This window comes from Petaurus breviceps, unplaced genomic scaffold, assembly GCF_028583685.1.
Source record: "Petaurus breviceps papuanus isolate PSGF00001 unplaced genomic scaffold, PetGlider_PUasm1.0 188, whole genome shotgun sequence".
Classification (NCBI taxonomy): Eukaryota; Metazoa; Chordata; class Mammalia; order Diprotodontia; family Petauridae; genus Petaurus; species Petaurus breviceps.
In genome coordinates this window covers 36,743,114-36,763,523 of record NW_027185804.1, presented here as the reverse complement: position 1 = coordinate 36,763,523, position 20,410 = coordinate 36,743,114, and the positions used below count along the sequence as shown (strand labels likewise).

The window sequence follows — 20,410 nt, the reverse complement described above, 5'->3', positions numbered from 1 at the left end:
CTCTCTCTCTCTCTCTCTCTCTCTCTCTTTCTCTTTTTCTCCCTCTCAGTTAATCAAGAAGATTCCCACTTTTCCTCTCCTTCAATTTTTCCTGTTCATTAATTTGTCGATTTTCTTTTCTTTTTTTTTTTTTACACATCTTTACAAAAAAGATTTCTCTCACTCTTTATTGTCAATCCTCTTTCTGACTACTCAAGACCTTTTTCTCTGATACATGATTACCATAATTATCTGAGCTCCCTCTTTTCTCTGTATTCCTCATGCAATCAAAGCTTTTAAGGGATTCTCTCTGAGCTGTTACCTCTAGATAGTTTCTGGTACTCCCCTGTAGTGTTTTCTCCATGGATGTCACTTTGCTATTGTGCCTCCCAATGCCAATTATTTCAGGTGTCAGAGAGGACATTTTCCCAAGGTAGGGCACCTCCTCCATCATTTCCTTGATTATGCAGCCCACCAGTAACCTATGTTCTCCCATTCTCCTAGATGACAATTGCCTCCAAGTGCTCCAATCTTTCTCCTACCCCTGAGATAGGATAAATAGACTTTGCAAACACCGAATTCTCAGGATCACTCCCAGCACAAGGTCCCTATTTCCCTTCATAAACCATCCTCTCTTCATCCATAGGAGCATCGTGGAACCTCTCCCGCCAAACAAGGTTACCTTCATCCTCCCCTTTCCTTTTTTCAATCCTTCCTCTCTCTTCACTGAATCCCATGTTAGTTTTTCTCCTTTTGAGACCACAGAGGTCATCTTCCTCTCATTTCTGGCCTGGCACTTCATACATTCCTCTACGCCCTACTCTCTCATCCCACTTTCATGTGCCCTCCCATGTTGTAATATAGTCCCGCAAAAAACAATTGATTCAGCTGTAGACAAGAAGTCACCAGTTTCTGTCCAAGGGGCTTTATACCCACCTCTTCACTGTTATCTCCAACTGACTTTCCCTTTCACAACTTTTTATTTTTTTGTACATTTAGAAAGAAGTTTCTTTGATCTCTCTGCTATCACTGTGTTACTATTACTGCCCTTGGCTGTTGCATATTTTCAGTCTTCTTGCATTTCTGTTGTTTGGGGTGTCCAAGAAGCAAGTGATCTCTTCAGTTTTGGTTTTCTTTCTAAACAAATTTCAAATGCCTCTTTATTTTTGAATGACTATCTTTTTTCATGTATGGTCAAGCCATTCCTTTCCTTTTTCTGATGGTGCAGAATAATTTTGTGTTATTCAGACTTCTTTTCTTTGTATTTGAAGGTCTTTCTCCTGATTGCTTGATGAACTTGCTGTTTCTAAATGCAATTGCTGAATTTAACTGCTATGTGTCTCGGTTTACAGCCTTGGGATTTTTTCTGGAGGTGATCTATGAATTCTTTCAAATGGTATTTCATTTCTATGTTCATAAATTCTGGGCATTTCTCTTCTACTATTTCCTGAATTGTGGTATTAAGGTTTTTTGTTCTGTCGTGTTCTTCTGGGAGACCCTTGATCCTCATGTTGCCTGTCCACATCTTATCTTCAAGATCCCATGTATTTTGTTTGAATAATGAACATATTTTCTATTCCAAGTTATTGGTTTTTGCTTCTCTTCTTCTATATTGTCCTTCACTTTATGTGTATTTGCAGTCCTGATCTATTGTTCTTTCTTTGGTGAGACTTGCAATTACAAACTTCAGTTTTTCTATTCTGCCCAGTATTTTTGCTGTGTAGGACATAAATTCTATTCTTACATTTCTCATTTCTTTTTTGAACCACTCAGGAATAGTCTGTTGCACTTTCATGGCCTTCTCACCTTCTGTAGTGTCCTCTCTCTCATCAAGTATTGGATCATTTCCCTTTGTTTTCCAGTATTCAAAGATGCCTGGACTCTTTGACTACATTTGGAGGCTATCTTTTCTTCGATTATTAATGTTTTCCCTGCTTATATTTAAGATCTTTGAGTTTTCTTTATCATGAGAAGTTTGATAATTTGTCCTTCTCCTTCTCCTCCCCCCCCCCATTTCGCCTATTAATTTTCTCAGTCTAAACTCTCTGATGGTGGTTTCCTTGGGAGCTAGATCTTAAGGCATCTTGGCCTCCTCTCGTGCTGGACAAGTCACAGTTCATCAGTCTAGGTCTTTGTCCCAAGTGACTTGGGTGGTCAGAACTAGCTCTGGATGGATGCTGTGCTCTTTCTTTCAGGCGTAATGGAGTGTTGCACATGCCATCCCACCCCGACCCCTTCAACAGTTATGAGAACTTGTACTACAAAATCGTGTTGGCACCATGGGCTGTCCACCCGAGTACCAGAAGTTCAGAGCTTTGCAGCACTGCTGCTACAGGCTTTACTTTTGTTCCTGAAGGGATCACAACAGCTAGAGCAAGCTTACGCAGCCTACGGCCATATTCTCCACAGTTCTTGAAAAAAGAAGGGGGGACCAGGGTTGGGGTTGGGTTTTGTTATAAGATTGTATTATGTTCTTGGATCTGCCAGTGTGGCCTTCCTGTCAGTAGAATGGTGGGATGGGTGAGCTTGATGTCAGTGACCATCAGTCAGTTCAAGGGTTTTGGTTTGTCTGCTGCTGTTGTTGTTAACCTTATTTGGATTCTGGATATCCTAGACCGTGGGAACAGCTGAAGTTGCTTTGTATCTGGCATGTAATTTTTATTTTAGAGAAGTTTGAGAAATTATTGGGATTAATGAAAATGTCTAGTCCTCAGTCTTCTTGTTCACATGACCCAGAACTGATCTTTTCTGTCCCATGTCTTGTTATAAATTCTTCCCTGTCCATAGTAGTGAATTATATGACCATCATCTCCAAATTTTTGGTGGGTTTTTGTTTTGTTTTAGTTTGGGGGTTTTTTGGTAGTCAGATTATTTTACCATTTGGAATTTATTGTGCTATATGTAAGAGACTGGTCAGCAAGCCAAAAATAATTTATAAAGCACTTATTGTGTGTCAGGTACTGTGGAGAGCCCCAGAATACAAATACAAGCACAAAGAAAGTTCCTGCCCTCAAGAAGCTTGCATTTTAATAAAGAAGAGAACATAAAAGAGACCTGGAACAAGAAAGAAAGAGACAAGGCTTGAGCCTGTGGGGACATGGTAAAGAAAGATCTGTGGACACGAGTCTGCAATGCAGCCCAGAGAGGAATGAAGATACGATTGGTCTAGGTCATCTCCTTCACTTGGAGGTTCTGGGAGGAGCCAGCCCATAAGCAGATGGGGCCTCCGGGGAAGAGGGTACTGCCAGAGGTGGAAGGCCAAACAGCTTTCCACTTTTCCAGTAGTTATTGTCAAATGAAGGGATATTTGAGGAAGGAGTAAATGTTCAAGGGATTAAAGCAAACTATAGAGTGGGTGTCACTTGAGCTAAGCCTCAGTGGAGAGAGTTCTGAAAGACAGAAATGAGTGCACATAAGATTACAGGTGGGAGCTGACTGGTTGGTCACAGGATCCTGGGCCTAGAGATGGAAGGAAACTTAGCATTCCATTCAGTTCACCAAGACAACTGATCCTGTAGAATGCTTTGAGATCTAGGAACAGAGGACTTTACTCTGTTCATTTCAAGGAGATAGACCATAAGTAAAGTAGATCCCTCAGCCCATCAGTGAACTGGGTTCCAAACCAGTCAGAGAGTCTTTGGAAAGCTGAAGGGAGATTAGAAAGTAAGGTGTCTAGATACAGGCCTAAGACTGTCCTGAGATCTCTTGAAATAACAGACAAGCCAAGCCAAATATGTGCAGGTTTGAACAAATCAAAGAAGAGATGTTGGTAGTCACTTTAGCTGGGCTGCGTGTCAGCATCAGCAGAGGAAGGAAAATTACAGGAAAACAAAACGTGTGCCTGGACCTCTCTCTTAAGAGTTCTAGTTTAGACAAGGAGGGTTGAGGCATGCTTTCGTCTAAGACCAGAGTGGAGCATTCTCAAAGACAGGAAACTCAATCCAGAGAATCTGGATACTTGTTGAACACTTGTTTAAGTAGCACTTAAAAAAAAAAAAACACAAACTTGCCAAGCCCCATCAACATTTTGCAGGTTGTTAGCTCCAGGGTACACCACATTTAAAGAAAAGAGCTTGATGTCATTAAGAGAAATCAAGAGTTTTTCAAAGGACTGTTTCCCTCCTAGAGATTGGAAAATCAATAACAATTCAGGGATCTGAACCAGTCAGCAGCTAGAAAGCCCCGTGAGTGCCTGTAGAGAGCTCAGCAGAAGATCAGGAGCCATGGGTAGGAGGGCTCTATTTGCTTCAGATGGGGTACACACTGGGGATCCTTAATTAAATAAACTTGCCAATGACAAAGGAACTATACTTGGGGTCTTCCCACAAAACAGAAGGAGACAGTGGGAAGAGATAAATACTGCGTCTGTAAAATCGGGTACTTCACCTTCCCCACCCAGTAGGTTCTTCTCCACCTTTGGGCTGCTTGTATTTTCTCCATCTGTGATGAGAGATGCAGCCATCCGTTTCAGATGGAAAGAAAGGTCACCTCTCTCTTAGCATCCAGCCCTCATTGATTTTTTTTCTCCCTTCTCAGTGTACCCTCTCCCTGTTCAAATGTAGTTCCTTTGAAGTTCATCAGTTGTCCTGATTCCCAGTGGTACCCAGGAGGCATTCCCTAATCCCATGGCCTGCAGCTTGTCTCTCTATCTGTGATGTTCCCAGCTTTGGGTTAGCCTAGTGCCCTTCTTCTTGAGCCTTACAGAATGGTTCTAGTTGTTCTTTTTAAGTGGGAGAGTGGGGTCAGCTGCTTTTGTGCCACTTGTCCTCCCCAAAAGGTTCCCACCGTACAGACGAAAGATTGCTTAATGGAATCAAGTCTGGTATTCTGTTGCTTCTTCTCCGGGCTTCTGTGAGGTGCACAGTTTGCCTCTTGGACAAAATCAACATAATGGCCTGAGATTTATTGGCCTCCTGCACAAAAGGAAATATCTTGTTTGAGGGCAATAATACATTTTTTTCTATTGCATTTTGAAAAGAAAGAAAGGAAGGCTTTCTACTGAGCCTCACTGACTGACTCACTTTTTTCTCATCCATCTTTGAACGAGAAACAGGGATCCTGCAGCTTTGATCTGGAAGATGTTTGCCTTTATATCCTCGTAGCTCTTGGTTAGAGTTGGGGGATAGGGTTGGGTCTGGGAACCACTGGTAAGGGAGTTTGCCTTGCACCTCAGAAATGAAAGACTTTTTATCTTCTCTCCTGCCACTTTAAAACTGTAAATAATTTGGCAGCTTCGCTCATTCCCTGTTGACATGCTGAACACTAACTTGACTCTAGAAGAGGAAGGAAAAAAGAAATATTCTTCCTGTGTATCGATCTCTAATTCCCTGCATAGATGTTAGACAAAAGATGAGATTAATTTACATTGAAGTGAAAAGGCATTGTGACTTTTTGATATATGCTTGGGAGTTGGAGGCAGATGAAACCCTAACACTCCAGACTTTGCCTAATCGATAGGAATCCATATCTAGCCCCTTAAAAGATTTCTAAGCCTTGTCATGTGATGTGATAATGCCACTCAGATAAAGATGAAATAATGTTTCTCTGGGCTGAGTCCATATCATTTCTCTGTGAAAAGAGAAGGGGGCACTTATGGGCACAGAATGTTGAATACACGATTGAAGAGTGGATGAATTAGTTTTTTTACTGACTCCCCCCCTTTTAATCTTTGTTACAAGGGATGGCTCAGTGCAGGAAAGAGACATTCAGAAATGAATGTGACATAAAGCAGAAATTAATTATTCTTTATACATAAAAGAAAGGGGAAAGACCACTATTATCATGCCCTGTTTAGATATAGACAATTTGTTGCAGCCATGGTTGTATGTGCTAAGGACCTAAGTGGTTGAACCATATTTGGGGCACCCTCATTTAAAAATAGTGTCATTTCCACAAGCACATCTATTTTCTATGGGATAATGTAGCCATTCTCCCTGGCTTTTAGGGGATGAAGGTCAAAGACTACCCCAGCTCACCAGCCTTAGGTTTTGGCCTAGGCTGGTGGAATGGGGGTATGTCTTGGCCAAACTCTAATGGATTTGGGAAGTCCAGGGTTAGTCCAATTTACAGGAATCTGTCTAGTTATTAAACTGTAGGAATAAATTGGCTTTGAAGAGACACCTGACCTCCACATGCACAAGAAAGCAAGTGTACTTAAAAAACAATGATGGGGACACCTGAGGAAGACAGTGAAAACTTATTGGGGAACTTTTAAAAAATAGAATAGATTCTCATGTTTCTTGGGTTGGTTTCAGTGGCCACTTTTGTGAGGTTAGAGTTGGCTAAAAGGCTTATTTCTTCCTGCCTGCCCTGGTATGAGAGTGTGATAAAGGAATGAACTTTTATCAGGGAAGATTCCCGGAGGCAGCTGATCTCCACATGGTATTTCCTGGCTTCCTGCCACAAAACAGGATTTAGCTTAATACCCAAACCCTGGATGTGATAGGCACACTCCCTAAGCTACTGTTTCAGGAAGGGAACAAATCAATGCCTTCATTTATTAGCCTGTGGCCAAGGAAGCTGTGAAATTATGTGCTGTGAGGTTCCAGGGTCTCTACCTTTAATTATTTGTTTCCAGCTTTTCAGTGGCCTCCTTTGCTAAGAGGTGGGCTGCCTTTTGCATCAGCCATGCTGTTCCCTAGGGGACTTTGTTCCCATACCCAGAAGGTCCCTTACCCAGGAGCAAAGAGATGGTGTCTGCTTATTAATCTTTAAACAGACTATAAAAAGACAGTTTTGTGTTTTTAGCTTGCATTCTTCTCTGGCATAAAGTCCTAGAAAGGGGAGTTTGTCCCCTTCTTTTTTTGTGTTTAAACCAAGAAACTTAAAGCAACCTCCGATTCTCCTTCTCCAGAATCTCACCACTCATTTCGCATGTTCTCTTGGATCTGTCTTCAGGGTGGAGGGAAATGCAGAAAAAAGTCTGCCCTGCCCTGCTCTTAGCCTTGTTCACCAACTCAGAGTATATTCCAGAAGTACCTATACAGAAGAAATTTGACAAAACAGGCATTTGTGGCCATGGTTTTCCAATTCTGTCCACACCCTACGGTCTCTCTGTACAGCTGCAATGTTCAGAGTCTCATTCTGTCAATTGGAGAGAAGCTAATGAATTGCAGATTGGAAAATGAGAACCTGACCACGAGAGAAGGGAGAGTCCTGGGCCAGTTGGGAGGTAGTTGCTTGCATAAGGATGAGAAGACGTGCCTCTCTGTCCTGGAACTCCAAGCCTTTGGAGCTTCCTGTAGGGCTGTGCACCAGGAGGAGAAGAGCCAAAGGTTTGGCAGCTGTGTCCTGAGTGGCAGCCCTCCCTGCAGTCTCCGCTCTGTTTGGGGTGGGGGGAGCATGCTTTGTGTTTCTGTCCCTCCCCTATCCAGCAGGCTGTCCTCAGTAGCAAAGAGAGGAAAGCCAGCGAAGCAGCCTGCCTGCTTCAGACATGAGCAGTGCTCCGTCTGTCCCTTCTCTGACATCTCCAGGTAGTCATTCTCCTCTCTTCGAGCAGCACTGAGTCCTCTTCCCTGAAGGCTCACCTAAGCCATTGGCCTGCCGCCCAACACCCAGTTGCTTTTCCCTGTGTGAGATACACTGACTCTGGAAGGTAGTATCTTCATTTTGGTTGGTTCGTCTGAAGGGAGATAACCACACTTCCTTTGCAGCGTGCAGTGCCTGTGTGCCAGCTGCTGGGCTTGGAGACAGAATCACAGAAAAAAGATGTAATGCCGCCTGCCCTCAGGGAGCTTCTTCTCTGTTGGCCTCATGGACATACATAAAAATGCACAGAGTAATTGTGAGGGTATGGGGGGGTGGTGCCAGCGCTGAGCACGAGGGGCTTCATGCACAAGGTCCTCATGGCGTATCTCACGGTTTTGAGGGGAAACAGGAGAACGTTTCCTGAGGTAAAGGGGAAGACAGGGGTATGTGTAAGACATGATGCACAGGGAAGAGGGAAGACATCCCTTCATCTGGGTCATGGTGACATGTCCCAAGGAAAGAGTATCCCTCCGCCTGAGGCTTCTTTCATCTCCTGGTGTTGACAGCTGCAGTCAGTGTATTCTGGCCTCTGTTGGCCATAAAACAAGGGGATTGGACTGAGGGGCCCAAGTTCTGTTCTAACTCCAATCTTGTAATCCTGTAGGAGAACAGCAGCTGTGGCTGTAACACCTTGACTGTACGTAGTGAATTCTCTGAACTTCACTGAACACTCCCAGATCTCTTTTCTCCCAACAGCCATGTGAGGTCAGCCAGGTGACATTACTCTGTTTTACTGATGATGAAGCTCAGAGACAGAGAAGGCTCATGGCCTGGCCAGGATCACCTAGAGAACTTGTCACACAGCTTAGCCTGAAATCCAGGCTTCTCGACTCTTCTCCATGTCCTTCCCACTAGGCTTTGCCGCCTCGTTTCTGAAGATGCTCCAGGGGCCCTCTGGGCCTGGTCAGGCATATTGAGTTGGTGAAACTCCCACTCCAGCTGGCTTTTTACATGTGTCTCAAGTGCCCAGAGCAGAAAAATATTAGCTTGGGGGCAGACACTTTATTAAAAGGAGAATGTCTTGTCTTGATACCAAGGAAAATTGTCTGTTCCATGGTGATTTATATAAGCTAGAGATATATCTTATACACGTGTGTGCGATTCCCCCCTGCCCCTCTCCCCACATCTGACTGTACCTTTTAGGTCTCGTTAACAATAGCAATTTTAACATTGCTTTTAATTAGGTGAATTAAGAATGTTCTCTGGTGTTATCACCCCCTCCCGCCCCCCTATCATCTCCAGCTCCCCATTGCTGGGAGAGCACTGCAGTCTCCATGGTAACCGGGACTACCAGCCCAGATTGGATCACACTGGTTGGTCCAGTCAGATAGTGTGTGGCAGACACATGCCCTGAGTCCTGGATGACCTTTCCAGATGGTGGGCTGCAGGGCTGCACGGCTGCACTCAGTGAGGGCAGAGGTCATGACTGGTAAAGCCAGCTGATGAGCCCTGTGGACAAGTCCAGCCGTGCATCCTTGCCACTGTCTTCCCTGGGACTTCCCGCCAGCACCTCCAGATGAGTAATCTGACCCACAGCCATCCAGCATCTGGCATGGGAGTCTTCTGGTCACATGGACAGAACCTTTTCATGAAAGTCATGAAGGATCCTGGTGACTAGCGTTTTGTTTTACTCTAAATTTTGTTTCTCTTGGTAATAAGTTGTTTTTCCCCCTTTTCTCTCCTTTCTACCCTTTTTCTCCCCTAGAGAGTTTTCAATGTTCTTTACCCCATGCCAGCTGACCAACGGAGACATGTCAGCATCAACTCTGCCCGCTGGCTACCTGAGCCAGGGCTCGGCCTGGCTTATGGCACCAACAAAGGAGACCTGGTGATCTGCCGACCAGAGTGAGTGGACGGGTGGATGGGAGGGTTCCTGGGAGGCTGGGGGAGAAGACGCAGAGCAGGTGACAGCCCTGGGCCAGAATTCTGCCCTAGAAAGTTGCCATCAAGGTAGGCTTTGTCCCAGAGTGTCGCTTTTCTTTAGGACTTTTTCCCTCCAGATTGGTGATGTCAGCTTTTCAGGGCTGAGCCCGAGGTCATGGTCCGGTGTTGTTAATGACAGTCAGCTCCTCTTTCAGTGGGGACTTCCTCAGAACCATCCTCTGCACTACCCTGTTGTTTCTCCCTTTTACAGATGAGGAAATTTGTGTCTCACAGAAAGCTGAGACTCAGAGAGACTGAGTGATTTGCCCAGGACCAACAGCTAGGGAGTGTTGGAGCCAGAATTCAGCCCCAGCTCTCTGTCGGCCCCACGTCAATGCTACTTTCTCTCCATGAGTCTGCAGCACTTTCTATTGGGTTGGGTTTGGGGCCTCTCTTCTTCCCTAGTGATAGCGGAAGTGCCTGGTAGACAAAAGCACTGATTACTTTCAGAAAGGTTAAGCCTCTCTCCTGCTGTGACCTCAAGGACATACAATTGCAGGTAGAATAGAAGCCTGAATTGGATGAGCCAGTGAGCTCTAACAGGCCCCTTCTGTCTTCTCTTAGGCCGAGTTTTCTTTCTGCTTAAGGTTGTCATTTATTGTCGTGAAGGCAGAGAGAAAAACACCATTGGAAATCCTGTTCATTGCCATCATCATTGAGAAGGGTTCCAGCTCCAGGAGAAAAATCTAAGCAGGGCTCCCAAGCCCTGCTCCTCCCCTTTCCTTTAGAGGAGATGGTGGTGAGGATGAATCCAGGGGTCTGCCCCTCAGAGTTAGCCTTGGCATCACCCTGGCCCCAGTCAGATACGTGGACCACCTGATCCAGGAGTCTCTGAGAGTCTCTAACTAGAGAATGCTCTAACTGCTGGGGAAGACACAAGACACATCCCACCTGGCTTCAGCCGCTTCTCTTGCCAGCTCATCCCAGTGCCCTCTTCCCCTTGATTCAGTCATGGTCTAAAAAACTGTGGAACCCCTCAAGCAATGTGGCTTGTGGTTCCTGGAAAATGCAGACCACTCCCACCCTCCACCCTCTACAGTCAGGTGAAAGAGATAAACACACTGATGGGCAAACAGGCAGGCAGGTGGGCAAACAGGTGGAGAAACAGGCAGGCAGGCGGGTGGGCAAACAGGTGGGCAAGCAGGTGAGGAAACAGGCAGGCAGGTGGGCAAACAGACAGGCTGGCACTGTTTCCTTTCCATTATGGGCTGGGCAGTGCCCTGGATGCCGTGGTAGAGCACTAGTGATGAGACACCCCTTGAACCTCATTCTTTCTGTACTGATCCTGAGTGTTGTGGACAGCAGAAAGACCTTTTTAGCTGAGTAAGGCCAGCAAGAAGGCATGATGTGTGGAGGCCCAGGGTGAGAGAGAATCCTGAGTTCCAGATGATCCTTGTGGAATCTCTTCTGCTCCATGGAAGCTCTGGTTCTCCCATTTGAGCCTTAGCTCTGGCCCCCAGGACTGTTTTTCATTTCACAGAGCACATTGTTCTAAACCACTTTTCATGTATTCTTTTGTTTTCTAGTTATCTCTCTGTGAGGGGTGGGGGTGGAGGGTGGGGTGTCATCTCCTTCTGCCAGACTGTGAGCTCCATGAGGGCAGGGCCTGTGCCTCGCTTCACCTTTGTACCTCCCTCATTGCCGAGCACACTGGCTCTGCACTTTGTGGGTGTTCAATAAATATTTGCTGAATTGATCTTAGCTTGTGAGATGTATCCAGATCTTAGCGTAAAGAAGACAGTGGCTAAGAAAGGGAATCGGTTGTTCTTTGCTCCCAGGCCAGCGTCTCCCTGGCCTTTATTCCTCTTTAGCAGTGCCCTTTGTGATCCCTTGTGCTTCTTCTGCCTCCAGCCTCTCTCTGTTGATCTCTCTAAAACTGTCCGTCCGTCCATCCATCCATCCAATCCCTGGCTCCAGACCTGTCACATTTCTGTCCTCCCTCTCTACCCCCTCCCCCTAATCTCTGTCAGCTGGGATCAGGCTTCTCTGAAACGCATCTTGCTTCAAGGCATGTGACCATGTCTGCCTCCTCCTGTCACTCCCCCAGGACCCAGGCCTTCAGAGTGCTTGTTACTCAACGCTGGAAGACTCTTTTGGGACAATAGGAAACTGTCTGGTCATGCTAGTTTGGGGCTGTTGAGGATCTTTCTTCAAACTCCTGGGCTCTGCTAACTTGGACTTGGCACTCTTGCCACAGCAGAATCCTGGGGTCTCTGTTCTCCTCCCACCCCCTTAGGGACTCAGGCCCCCCTAGCACACAGCCCCCGCTCTCTTAGAGCCGAGTACTGTCACTGCCACATAAAGGCTTTTCTATCAGAAACCCTAACCCTATGTGTTTTGGATGAGTCACAGACAACTCGACTTAAACTCAGAGTAAGTTCCTTTGGCCCCTGGTGTCTCTGTGGAGCCCCCTCTCCACTCCCCATCCACATCCCTCCTCAGAGCCCCTTGGATGATGACATCATGCCCACCCAAGGCTTGACTCTGTCATTGGCTCCCCTGTAGGGAAGGACTCCCTTGGCCTGAAAATGGCACAGCAACATGGCCTTCCTCCCTGGGATGGCAGTCTCCATGTCTTGTGAGTCAGGTTGGCACACACCTCAAGCCTGGAGGTCAGAGCCCCTCAAATATCCTGATCCACACCTGTGCCCATCTTTGTGCCTCTAGGAGGAATAGATGTAGCCATTTTCCATGTAAGAAGGCACCCAAAAGACTCGTAATCTCCCAGGGTCACTCAGCCTTCTTCCTGCTGGGATAAACTAGGCTTCCAGATGTCCCCGGATATGACTTTTGTCCCTAGCCCAGGAGGTCCTGACCCTTTCTGTGCCCTCGACCCCTTCTCAGAAAAGTGTGTGTAAATGCATAAGAGCCCCTGCCACTTGACCCTTCTGCCTGTCAGGTATTTAATGGGCCACTTGGGCACGCAGTAGGAAGTGGGAGAAGTGATAAAGGGTGAATCTCACATATGTGGAGCTGCCTGTTTTTTCCCTTCTGTCCCAGACTGAGGAGAGTCAATAAATATGAAACTCAGTGTTCAAGTCTGTTGCCTCGTTATTAGGCAGCTGAGGTTCAGAACCCTGGCCTTGTCTGTCACAATGCTCTCTGGCCCTCCCATTCCCCAGGGCAAGTTCCCTCAGACCTTTTTTTTCGTCTAGTCCATGTGGCAGGCCTAACTTCCGCCTACAAATTCTGGTCTTGAGTCTCCTCCATCGTCCCAAACGTGCTTGTCTGCTTGGTGCCCTGGTCCACTGGGTCAAATGGCGATTCCTCAGGAGCACCAGAGAGCCCCTCTGATAGCAGTGAAGAAGGTTTCTCCAGAGGGAACATAGTCTGACATGTTCTGCTGGACTGTAGCAAGTCCCAGGCCCCCCAGGAGAAGGAATCCTTGAATGAGATGTTTCAGGAGATAGTGTTGTCAGGTAGCCCCCAGTCGCTGTGGACAAGCCGTTGGTTTTCAGCTCCAGCACAGCCACACAAATCGTGTGACACTCAGGACCAGAATAGCTGCTCACAACCAAACCACCACATGGAGCTGGAGATGGCATGGTGGCTGGCAGCCCAGTCCCTCTGAGCAGCGAGGTGTTCCTTCCCCTTCTTCCCATTATACCCGCAATCCCCCTCCACTCCCAATTTGGAGCATTGCCAGCCCTGCCCACTTCTCCCACCCCTGACTGATAGCCACATGAGTGTGAAGACCCAGACCGAGAGATAGGACAGTTTTTGCTGGTTTCCAGGAAATGGTCCATTGGTCTGGATATATGGGGCAGTTCAGCCTGGGTGAGGTGGTGCAGTGTGACGGTGCTCAACTGGCCCAGCCGCCAGCCGTATTGAATGCCTGCCCCCAGATGTCCTGTAACTGAGAGAGCAAAGGAATTGAAAGCTCCAGCTCCCTATTGTTCCCCACTCCTCCACCTCAGGCCTAGAGCAGGAGTGCCTGGGATCAAACTTGGGCCCTGAGACGCCACATTAAGCTGTCTTTCAACTCTCCTGCTGTGTTTCCTAAGTCTGAAAGAATATTTGAGGCTGTCTAGCTTCCAGAACTCAGATCTTTCCTTTAAACCCCAAGCAATTAGAAGATAGGTCTTTTTAACCTCTAACAGAGGTGAGCCCCAAGTGTGTTCCAAACTATTCTACCTTGATCACTCTTGAAGAGTCCTCAGGTTTCAGTCCAAGACAGACGCATTGTAGCACAGGACCTCATTCAGCAGTACCATGACCACATAAATCACCATATTACTATGGCAGGGACTTGTCCAGAGAGATAAGTAAGAGCAAGGGCCTTCCCTGCACTGAGAGGAGCTGTAGTAATGCTGGTTTCCTCGGCCCGAGGGCCATCTAAGAATACGCCATGGTCAGTGAAGATGGCAAAGAGCCATAAGCTGCATGAAGAGGCCTCCCAGGTGTATTCCAGGAGCCCAGCAGGCAGAATCATTAGGAGGAGTCTGGCCTTCTAAGCACATCTGAAAGGTGATGCCGTCCGTATCCATGAATAGCACACCAGATACTGAATCAAAGGACCCCGAGAGAGCCTGAGTCAGGATGGATTGTCTGCCCCTCTTCATTCTCTTTGTCTGTTAATCCATCTTTCAAAAGGAACTAAAAAATTTTGCAAACATTGACTTACTCATCTCCATCAGGACCCAAAAGGGGGAAAAGAAGGTGATAATGGTCATTCGTTAGCCTGAAACCCAGGAATTTGAAGCCTGAGTTCCCAAAGTAGCAAGAGGTTTGGGTCTGGCGCAAAAGGGCATCTTTATGCCAGTCCTCATGATAGCAGCCGTGGAGTTAGAGTCAGGGCCACAGACCTTGTCCCTGGGTTGGATCTGGCCACATAATGACAAGAATATTGAGACCTGGAATCAGGGGTGGCTAGGTGGTGCAGTAAATAGAGCACAGGCCCTGGAGTCAGGAGGACCTGAGTTCAAATCCCACCTCGGACACTTATCACAAAAACTAGCCTTGTGACCTTGGGCAAGTCACTTAAACCCAATTGCCTTACCCTCCCCCCTCCAAAAAGAAAAAAAAAAAGAGAACTGGCATTAAGGCTGCCTTTTTGGTGGCAGAAGGAGCAGAGATTGGTTTGTCAGTGAGAGGAGGAGTCTGCAGCTTGGTTTTGCTTCTAATCAGCAGCTCTTAAGCCCTCCTTTCCTGCCCAGAGGCTGACCCTTCTGATTATAGCTGGCAGGCACAGTGACGCACACAGCCCAGATTGGAAGCAGCCTTTGCGTGATGGGGGGACCCTCTGGCAGCCAGCGTCACTCAGTACCCACTTGGAGAGCGGGCCTTCTGCTGACTTCTTTTCTAGCATTCGGAAGGTTCCTTGTCAGGGGGAGCACGGTTGCATTGTAGGTTTGGTGTGAACGGTTTTCTGCCACTACATCCTTGGCTGTCGAGAAGTACAGAGGCGTGTTTGGCAGGCACCCCGCACAGTGTTGCCATCTGTCAATAAATTCTGACAAGTTTGTAAATCAGTGATTCCCAGGCATCTGGTTTCACATGGGGCTTAATGCAGCCAGGGTTAGCTCATTGGGAAAAGGTGGTTACCGCTTGATTTGAGGTTGGGGGTGCAGTTCTGTGCTTGAAGCGTGTCCAGTTCATAGCTGTCATCCCCTCTTCCCTGTTTTTTAAAAGGCCTTCCCTTTCATCCTCACCCTCCATTGTTCTTGCTTTTCCTGGCCCATTCCCTATTGTGGGCATTAGTGCTAGAAGGAGGTGAGAAATAGTGCTTACTTGAAAGAGGGGAGTCTGACAAAAAGATTATGCTAATTTCAGCTCATGAGCTAGGCCTCACCATTGGGATTGAAGAACCATCCAAAAACAGTAGCAGAGGCCTCTGAAAGAGTGGTTACAAAGCCGTTGGGTCTGTTGGCTTAGACAGCTTCCTTCAGGAAGAAGGGCTGATACTCAAGCCAGACCTAGATCTTCATGTGTACAAGACCTTATAAAGATGGACTGAACACAAGGGAAACTCATCATGTCCTCCAGGCCCCCGTGCTCCCTGTTCTCTCTAGTTCTGCCAGCATGCCGAGGCGTGCCATAACCCTGTCAGTCGTCTTTCGAGGCCAGGGTTTAGCACTGGGATGGCTCCATACCTTCTTCCCAGCCTCACTTGTCTCCATTAACCAGCTTTGAGAGTGCTGTGGGTTTGAACTTGAAATCAGGAAACCTGGCTTTGAATCCCATCTTCAACACTTACTAAATCATTTGCAACACTAGGCAAATCACTTTGTCATTTAGCCTTAGTTTCCTCATCTTAAGAATGGGAACTCTTTTTTTTTTGTTTTTTCTTTCTGCTTTTTGGAGAGGGAAAGGTAGGGCAATTGGGGTTAAGTGACTTGCCCAAGGTCACACAGCCTCAGACACTTGACACACTTATTAGCCATGATGACCCATATCTCTGATGGTGAGGAGTAGATTTGGTGACCAGTGACCTACCCTGTAGTTCCCCAGGCACACACAGGGTACATCTCCCTCACTCTAAGACATGAGGAAAACATTGTATACATACTTGTTGAGAGAGACAAGTGGGGACAAATCCATAACAAAAGCAGATGGAAACCAGACTAAAAGAGTGGAAATGACCAGCCTCCCTTTCTAGGCTTCTCAGTCAGCACTCCCTTTCATGGACTTGCTGGGCAGCCACACTGGCCTCCTGATCCAGCCCCAGTACCATCTCCCTTTTCTAGGGTCATGCCTGCAATGCCCTCCCCCTTTGACTCTTCTTCATGGCTCAGTTCGAATGCTGCTTCCTACAGGAAGCTTTTCTTGATGCCTCCCTGACATAATCACTTTGTTATGGATGCATACGTTTTGTACGCATTAATTTCCCATCTCTGTCTACATGTGATCTCCTTCCCTGGAACGTAAGCTGCTTAAGGGCAGGGACAGTTCCATTTTTGTCTTTGTATCCCCAGCACCTCCTACAGCATCTGGCATGTAGGTAGGTGCTTAACAAAGGCTTGTTGATGTATTTATTTTCTCCAAGCCACCCAGGAGGAAGAGGCCTGGACTTTTGAAGACAATAGGACCAGCGTTCAGATCCTGGCTCCATATCTTACACTACAAATCACTCACTTCTCTGGGTCTAGATTTCAGAAAAATTGGGAGAGACTTTGGGGGAATCACCTCATCCTTCTCCCTCATTTTACAGATGGGCCTGATCAAATGACTGCCCAGTTAGACAGGGCATGAACAGCAGATTCCACACTCATTCCCAGGTTCCACAGTGCCTCTCACCTGCCTTCATGATGATCTCACCCTTCAAAAGGTGGAGGATGCAATGAGGGGGGCCCATGTTTGTAAAATGAGAGGGATGAGATGGAATGATTAAATTTTAAGGCTCCTTTCACCTCTGAGCCCATGAGCTTAAGTATATAAGTGTGATTCCCATTTTACAAATGAGAAGACTCCATCTCAGAATGGTTAAGTGACTGCCATGGGCAGCCATGGTTAATGAGTATCAACTCTGGGACTTGGACTCATGTCCCTCACTCATTCTGCTGACCCATTCTGCCCTCCTAGTTGACATCTGTCAGGGGAAGAGGAAGCAGACTTAGAACTAGAGGGACAGGAATTCTGTCTTCTAACAAGGTGCCTGTCCTTCCCCATTAGAAGAGCATCTTAGTGAAGGAAGAAACCCAAGACCATGTATTCTTTCTCCTCCATTTTTTCTCTCCATCCCTAGGAAAGGGAAGAGAAGACTACTTCCAGGCCCAAGCCCACAAAGTCATGGGGAGTGGGTTGGAGAGCCAAAGGTTTCATGGTCCCCTCTCTAATTCCTTCAACATCTCCTCCTCCACCACCTCTGCCTTTTAGGGCCTTAAACTCTGGTGTTGAGTACTACTGGGACCAGTTGAATGAGACAGTCTTCACCGTCCATTCCAACAGCAGGAGCAGTGAGAGGCCTGGGTAAGTGTTTGGGGAGGAGGGGAAGAGCAGCCAGCTAGAATGGTACACCTCTCCCTCTCTCCATCCCTCTCCCTCTCTCCCTGTCTCCATCCCTCTCCCTCTTTCTCCCTCGCTCTCTCCCCTAACATTCTTTATAATTCTTCTGTCCCCTTGCTACATCTGAGTCCCTGCTCAATAGATCATGAAGGTACATCCCAAGCTAGGTGACCACTAGCAGCCTGTTGGCCCAGGAAGTTGGAATGTGGCTTCTATTTCCTGCTTCTGAAAGGCCAAGGTTTTGGGGAACGAAGTGAGGTTCTGGAAGCAGAGACACAGGCTAATTGGAGAAAAGGGGCTGCTCTTGAGAGAGAGTACCATATAGCCCAGGAAGAGTCCACTGTTCATTCCCCAGGATGGTCAGAGAATCTTAGAGCCTCAATTCCCCAGAGTGACTTAAATCTAATTCGAAGGCACGCAGCTGGTGCTGTTCATTTTCGTTATTGAATTATCCAGCTTCTCTATTGACCTCTTCTTCTGATGCCGCCTCATGGCTGGGAGCTGACTGTGGGCTCTCCAAGCCTGTGCCAGCAGAACCCAAGTTCTCACAGGTTTCTGCCAAGCTGGAAAGGCTTTGAGGACAGGTCCAGTGACAGGCTAAGTGTCTGTCAACGAGGACTGCCTCACCAGGTTCAGAAGGCTCATTCCTATCCCAGTGGGAGAAGTGGGCCAGGTCAGTCTGAGGAGGAAGGTGGATAAAGGTAGAACTGTCCCCCCAACACGGGAGGCCTGGCACAGAAACCCTCTTCTTTCAGAGTTGTGCCTGGTCACTGTTTGGAAAGTCTGTTTCTCTTGAGAGCTGCAAAAAGCCTGACCTGACTTCATTTTTTTTTATCTCTGTCTAGAAGCAGCAGAGCCACGTGGAGGACAGACAGGGACATGGGCTTAATGAATGCCATTGGCCTCCAGCCCCGGCACCCGACCACTTCAGTGACATCTCAGGGCACCCAAACTTTGGCACCTCAGCTACAAAATGCCGAAACCCAGACAGAGAGGGAGGTCCAGGAGCTCGGGGCAGCAGCCTTAGGGTCTGGTGAAGGTAGGAGCTGTCTGGGGGGGGATGGGGATGAGGGGGAGGAATACAGTAGTCCCTGCTCCTCTGGGGCAGTCACCTTTGGGCTCAGCTGTTATGAGAGAAGCAGCTGATACGTTCAGGAGTCCGGTGGAGAGTTGAGCTTTCCCTGAACTGAGATATTTCGTAGTGAATCCCCAGCATGTTATTAATCCGAGTGGCTTCTCCTTGGACCAGGCTCCTCCATGAATTGGGTCTCTCCCCAGCCTGCCTGAGGAGGGTGATCTAGGATGACTTTCACAGCTCCTCAGAGACTCCATCTATCCCAGGTAGAGCCAGTGTTTCCTGGGAGCCAGAAACCAGACAAAGGGGTACGAAACCTCTCCTTCTCCATGTAGGGAAGTCAGGAGGACGCTGGGATTTCATGTTTACTGATTGTTCCTGAGGGCTCTGCTCCTGGCGCCCAGTTCAGAACAAGTTCTGGGCACATACTCCCCTGTTCCTACTCCCTTTGGTTTACTGTGTCCCATAGCATCAGCAGGGCAAACCCATGTACCCTCAAGGCCCTGCCAACAACAGTAAGAGGCAGGCATGGTGGGAGGGTCTCTGCTCTTCTCCAGGTGCATACAGACAGAGGCTATGGCATCACACTCTCCAAACTGGAAGGAAGAGAGCTCAGAGGCCACCTCCCACCTCCTGGTGCCAATAGTCGGCCCCCTGAACAGCCTGGGAGGGGCAACCACAGCCCTTCAGGCAGCCCCTTCTCCTTTGGAATGTTTCTCCCCTGCCAGGGTTCCTGCTTCAGTCCTCTGGGGCGGGCTCTTCCATCCTTTAGAGGGTGACTCCCCTCCAGTCAGTGGAAGGCCCCGCCCTGCCAGCCAGCCCCTGGTGGGTGGGACACAGGCAGCCTTAGCCCCCATGCTGGGTGCTGGCCTCCAACTTGTAAGAACCAATTAGCACTTTGAAACAGCAAAGCCCAAGCCTCTTTGGAGTCTGTCATCGTCTGTGTTAAATAGCCTGTTCTCACTCCTAAGCTTTCTTACCTCCCTGAACCAGCCCAGACTTCAAACCAGGCAGCTGACAAGCAGACACTTTCGTGGCTGAGAGGGACCACCAGAGGACGGAACCTGGTGGGGACCAAGCAGAGTCAGGAGTTTACCATCGCCTGGCTCCCCACAGGGAAGCACCCATCTCCCTAGCGTGAGGATTGAGCACTTTCAAGCTGCTTCCCTGACGGGCCCCATCCTGCTCTATGCTGCTCACAAACTGCCACCTCATTGTTTGGAACACTGTCAGGGAGGGCACCTGAGCAGCTGGCCCAGGAGCCAGATTTGACATTGAGCCACGTCAAGGGCGGGGTAGCTGAGAGCTCCTCCTGCCTCCCGAACCAGAGAACCACAGGATTTCTATAAAGCTGAAGCCATGGCTTTTGGCCTCCAAGTACTGGGCTGTGAAGCCTCAGAGCAGATCAGGGGCCAGGGGGTGGCCAGGAATCACACTGGCCTCTAGGGTATAGTAACCCTGTTAGCCAGCACAGAACCAGACCACACGGGCCCTGGAGCCACTCCTGCCAGACCCCTGTATGGACTGAGCCAACCAGAAGCCCAGTACATCTGGAGTCTGCAGGCATCCTGGCTCTTAAAGGAAACCCCGCTACCTCTTTTCCAGTTCCACAACAATACACTCTGGATGCCAGTGACACCAAGTCCTCCTGCAGGATCACCCTGCTCTAGCCATTCTAAAGATCCCTTTAAAAGGATCTGCCAAGGAAGATGGGTAGCACAAGACCTCGTAGCAGCAGAGGGATGGATTGGGTCTGGCAGCAGCTGCCTTGGCTCTCCTCGTGGGGTCTGTGCTTTTCAAATGGGTTTTGTTGGGGTTTTTTGACCCACTGAGTCAAGAGTGGAGCCAGAAGGAAGGAGTGGCCATGAACCAAGGTTGTGACTTGCCTCAACTCCCCTCTTTGGGCCTGAATTTCCCTATCATGCAGCAGAAAGTTGATCTCTTTACCCCATCGCCCCATCG

The 20,410-nt window shown here is 48.0% G+C and overlaps 1 protein-coding gene across 9 annotated transcripts in view; it reads left to right on the top strand.

The window, feature by feature from the left end:
* Positions 1 to 20,410, top strand: part of AMBRA1 (autophagy and beclin 1 regulator 1) — a 187,212-nt gene that overhangs the window by 162,587 nt on the left and 4,215 nt on the right. For all 9 annotated transcript variants that reach the window (XM_069091534.1, XM_069091532.1, XM_069091531.1 and 6 more), the window contains 3 exons: positions 9,212 to 9,351; positions 17,245 to 17,337; positions 18,219 to 18,412. In XM_069091534.1, coding sequence (XP_068947635.1) covers positions 9,212 to 9,351; positions 17,245 to 17,337; positions 18,219 to 18,412 — 427 coding nt within the window. The remainder of the gene's footprint in view (positions 1 to 9,211; positions 9,352 to 17,244; positions 17,338 to 18,218; positions 18,413 to 20,410) is intronic.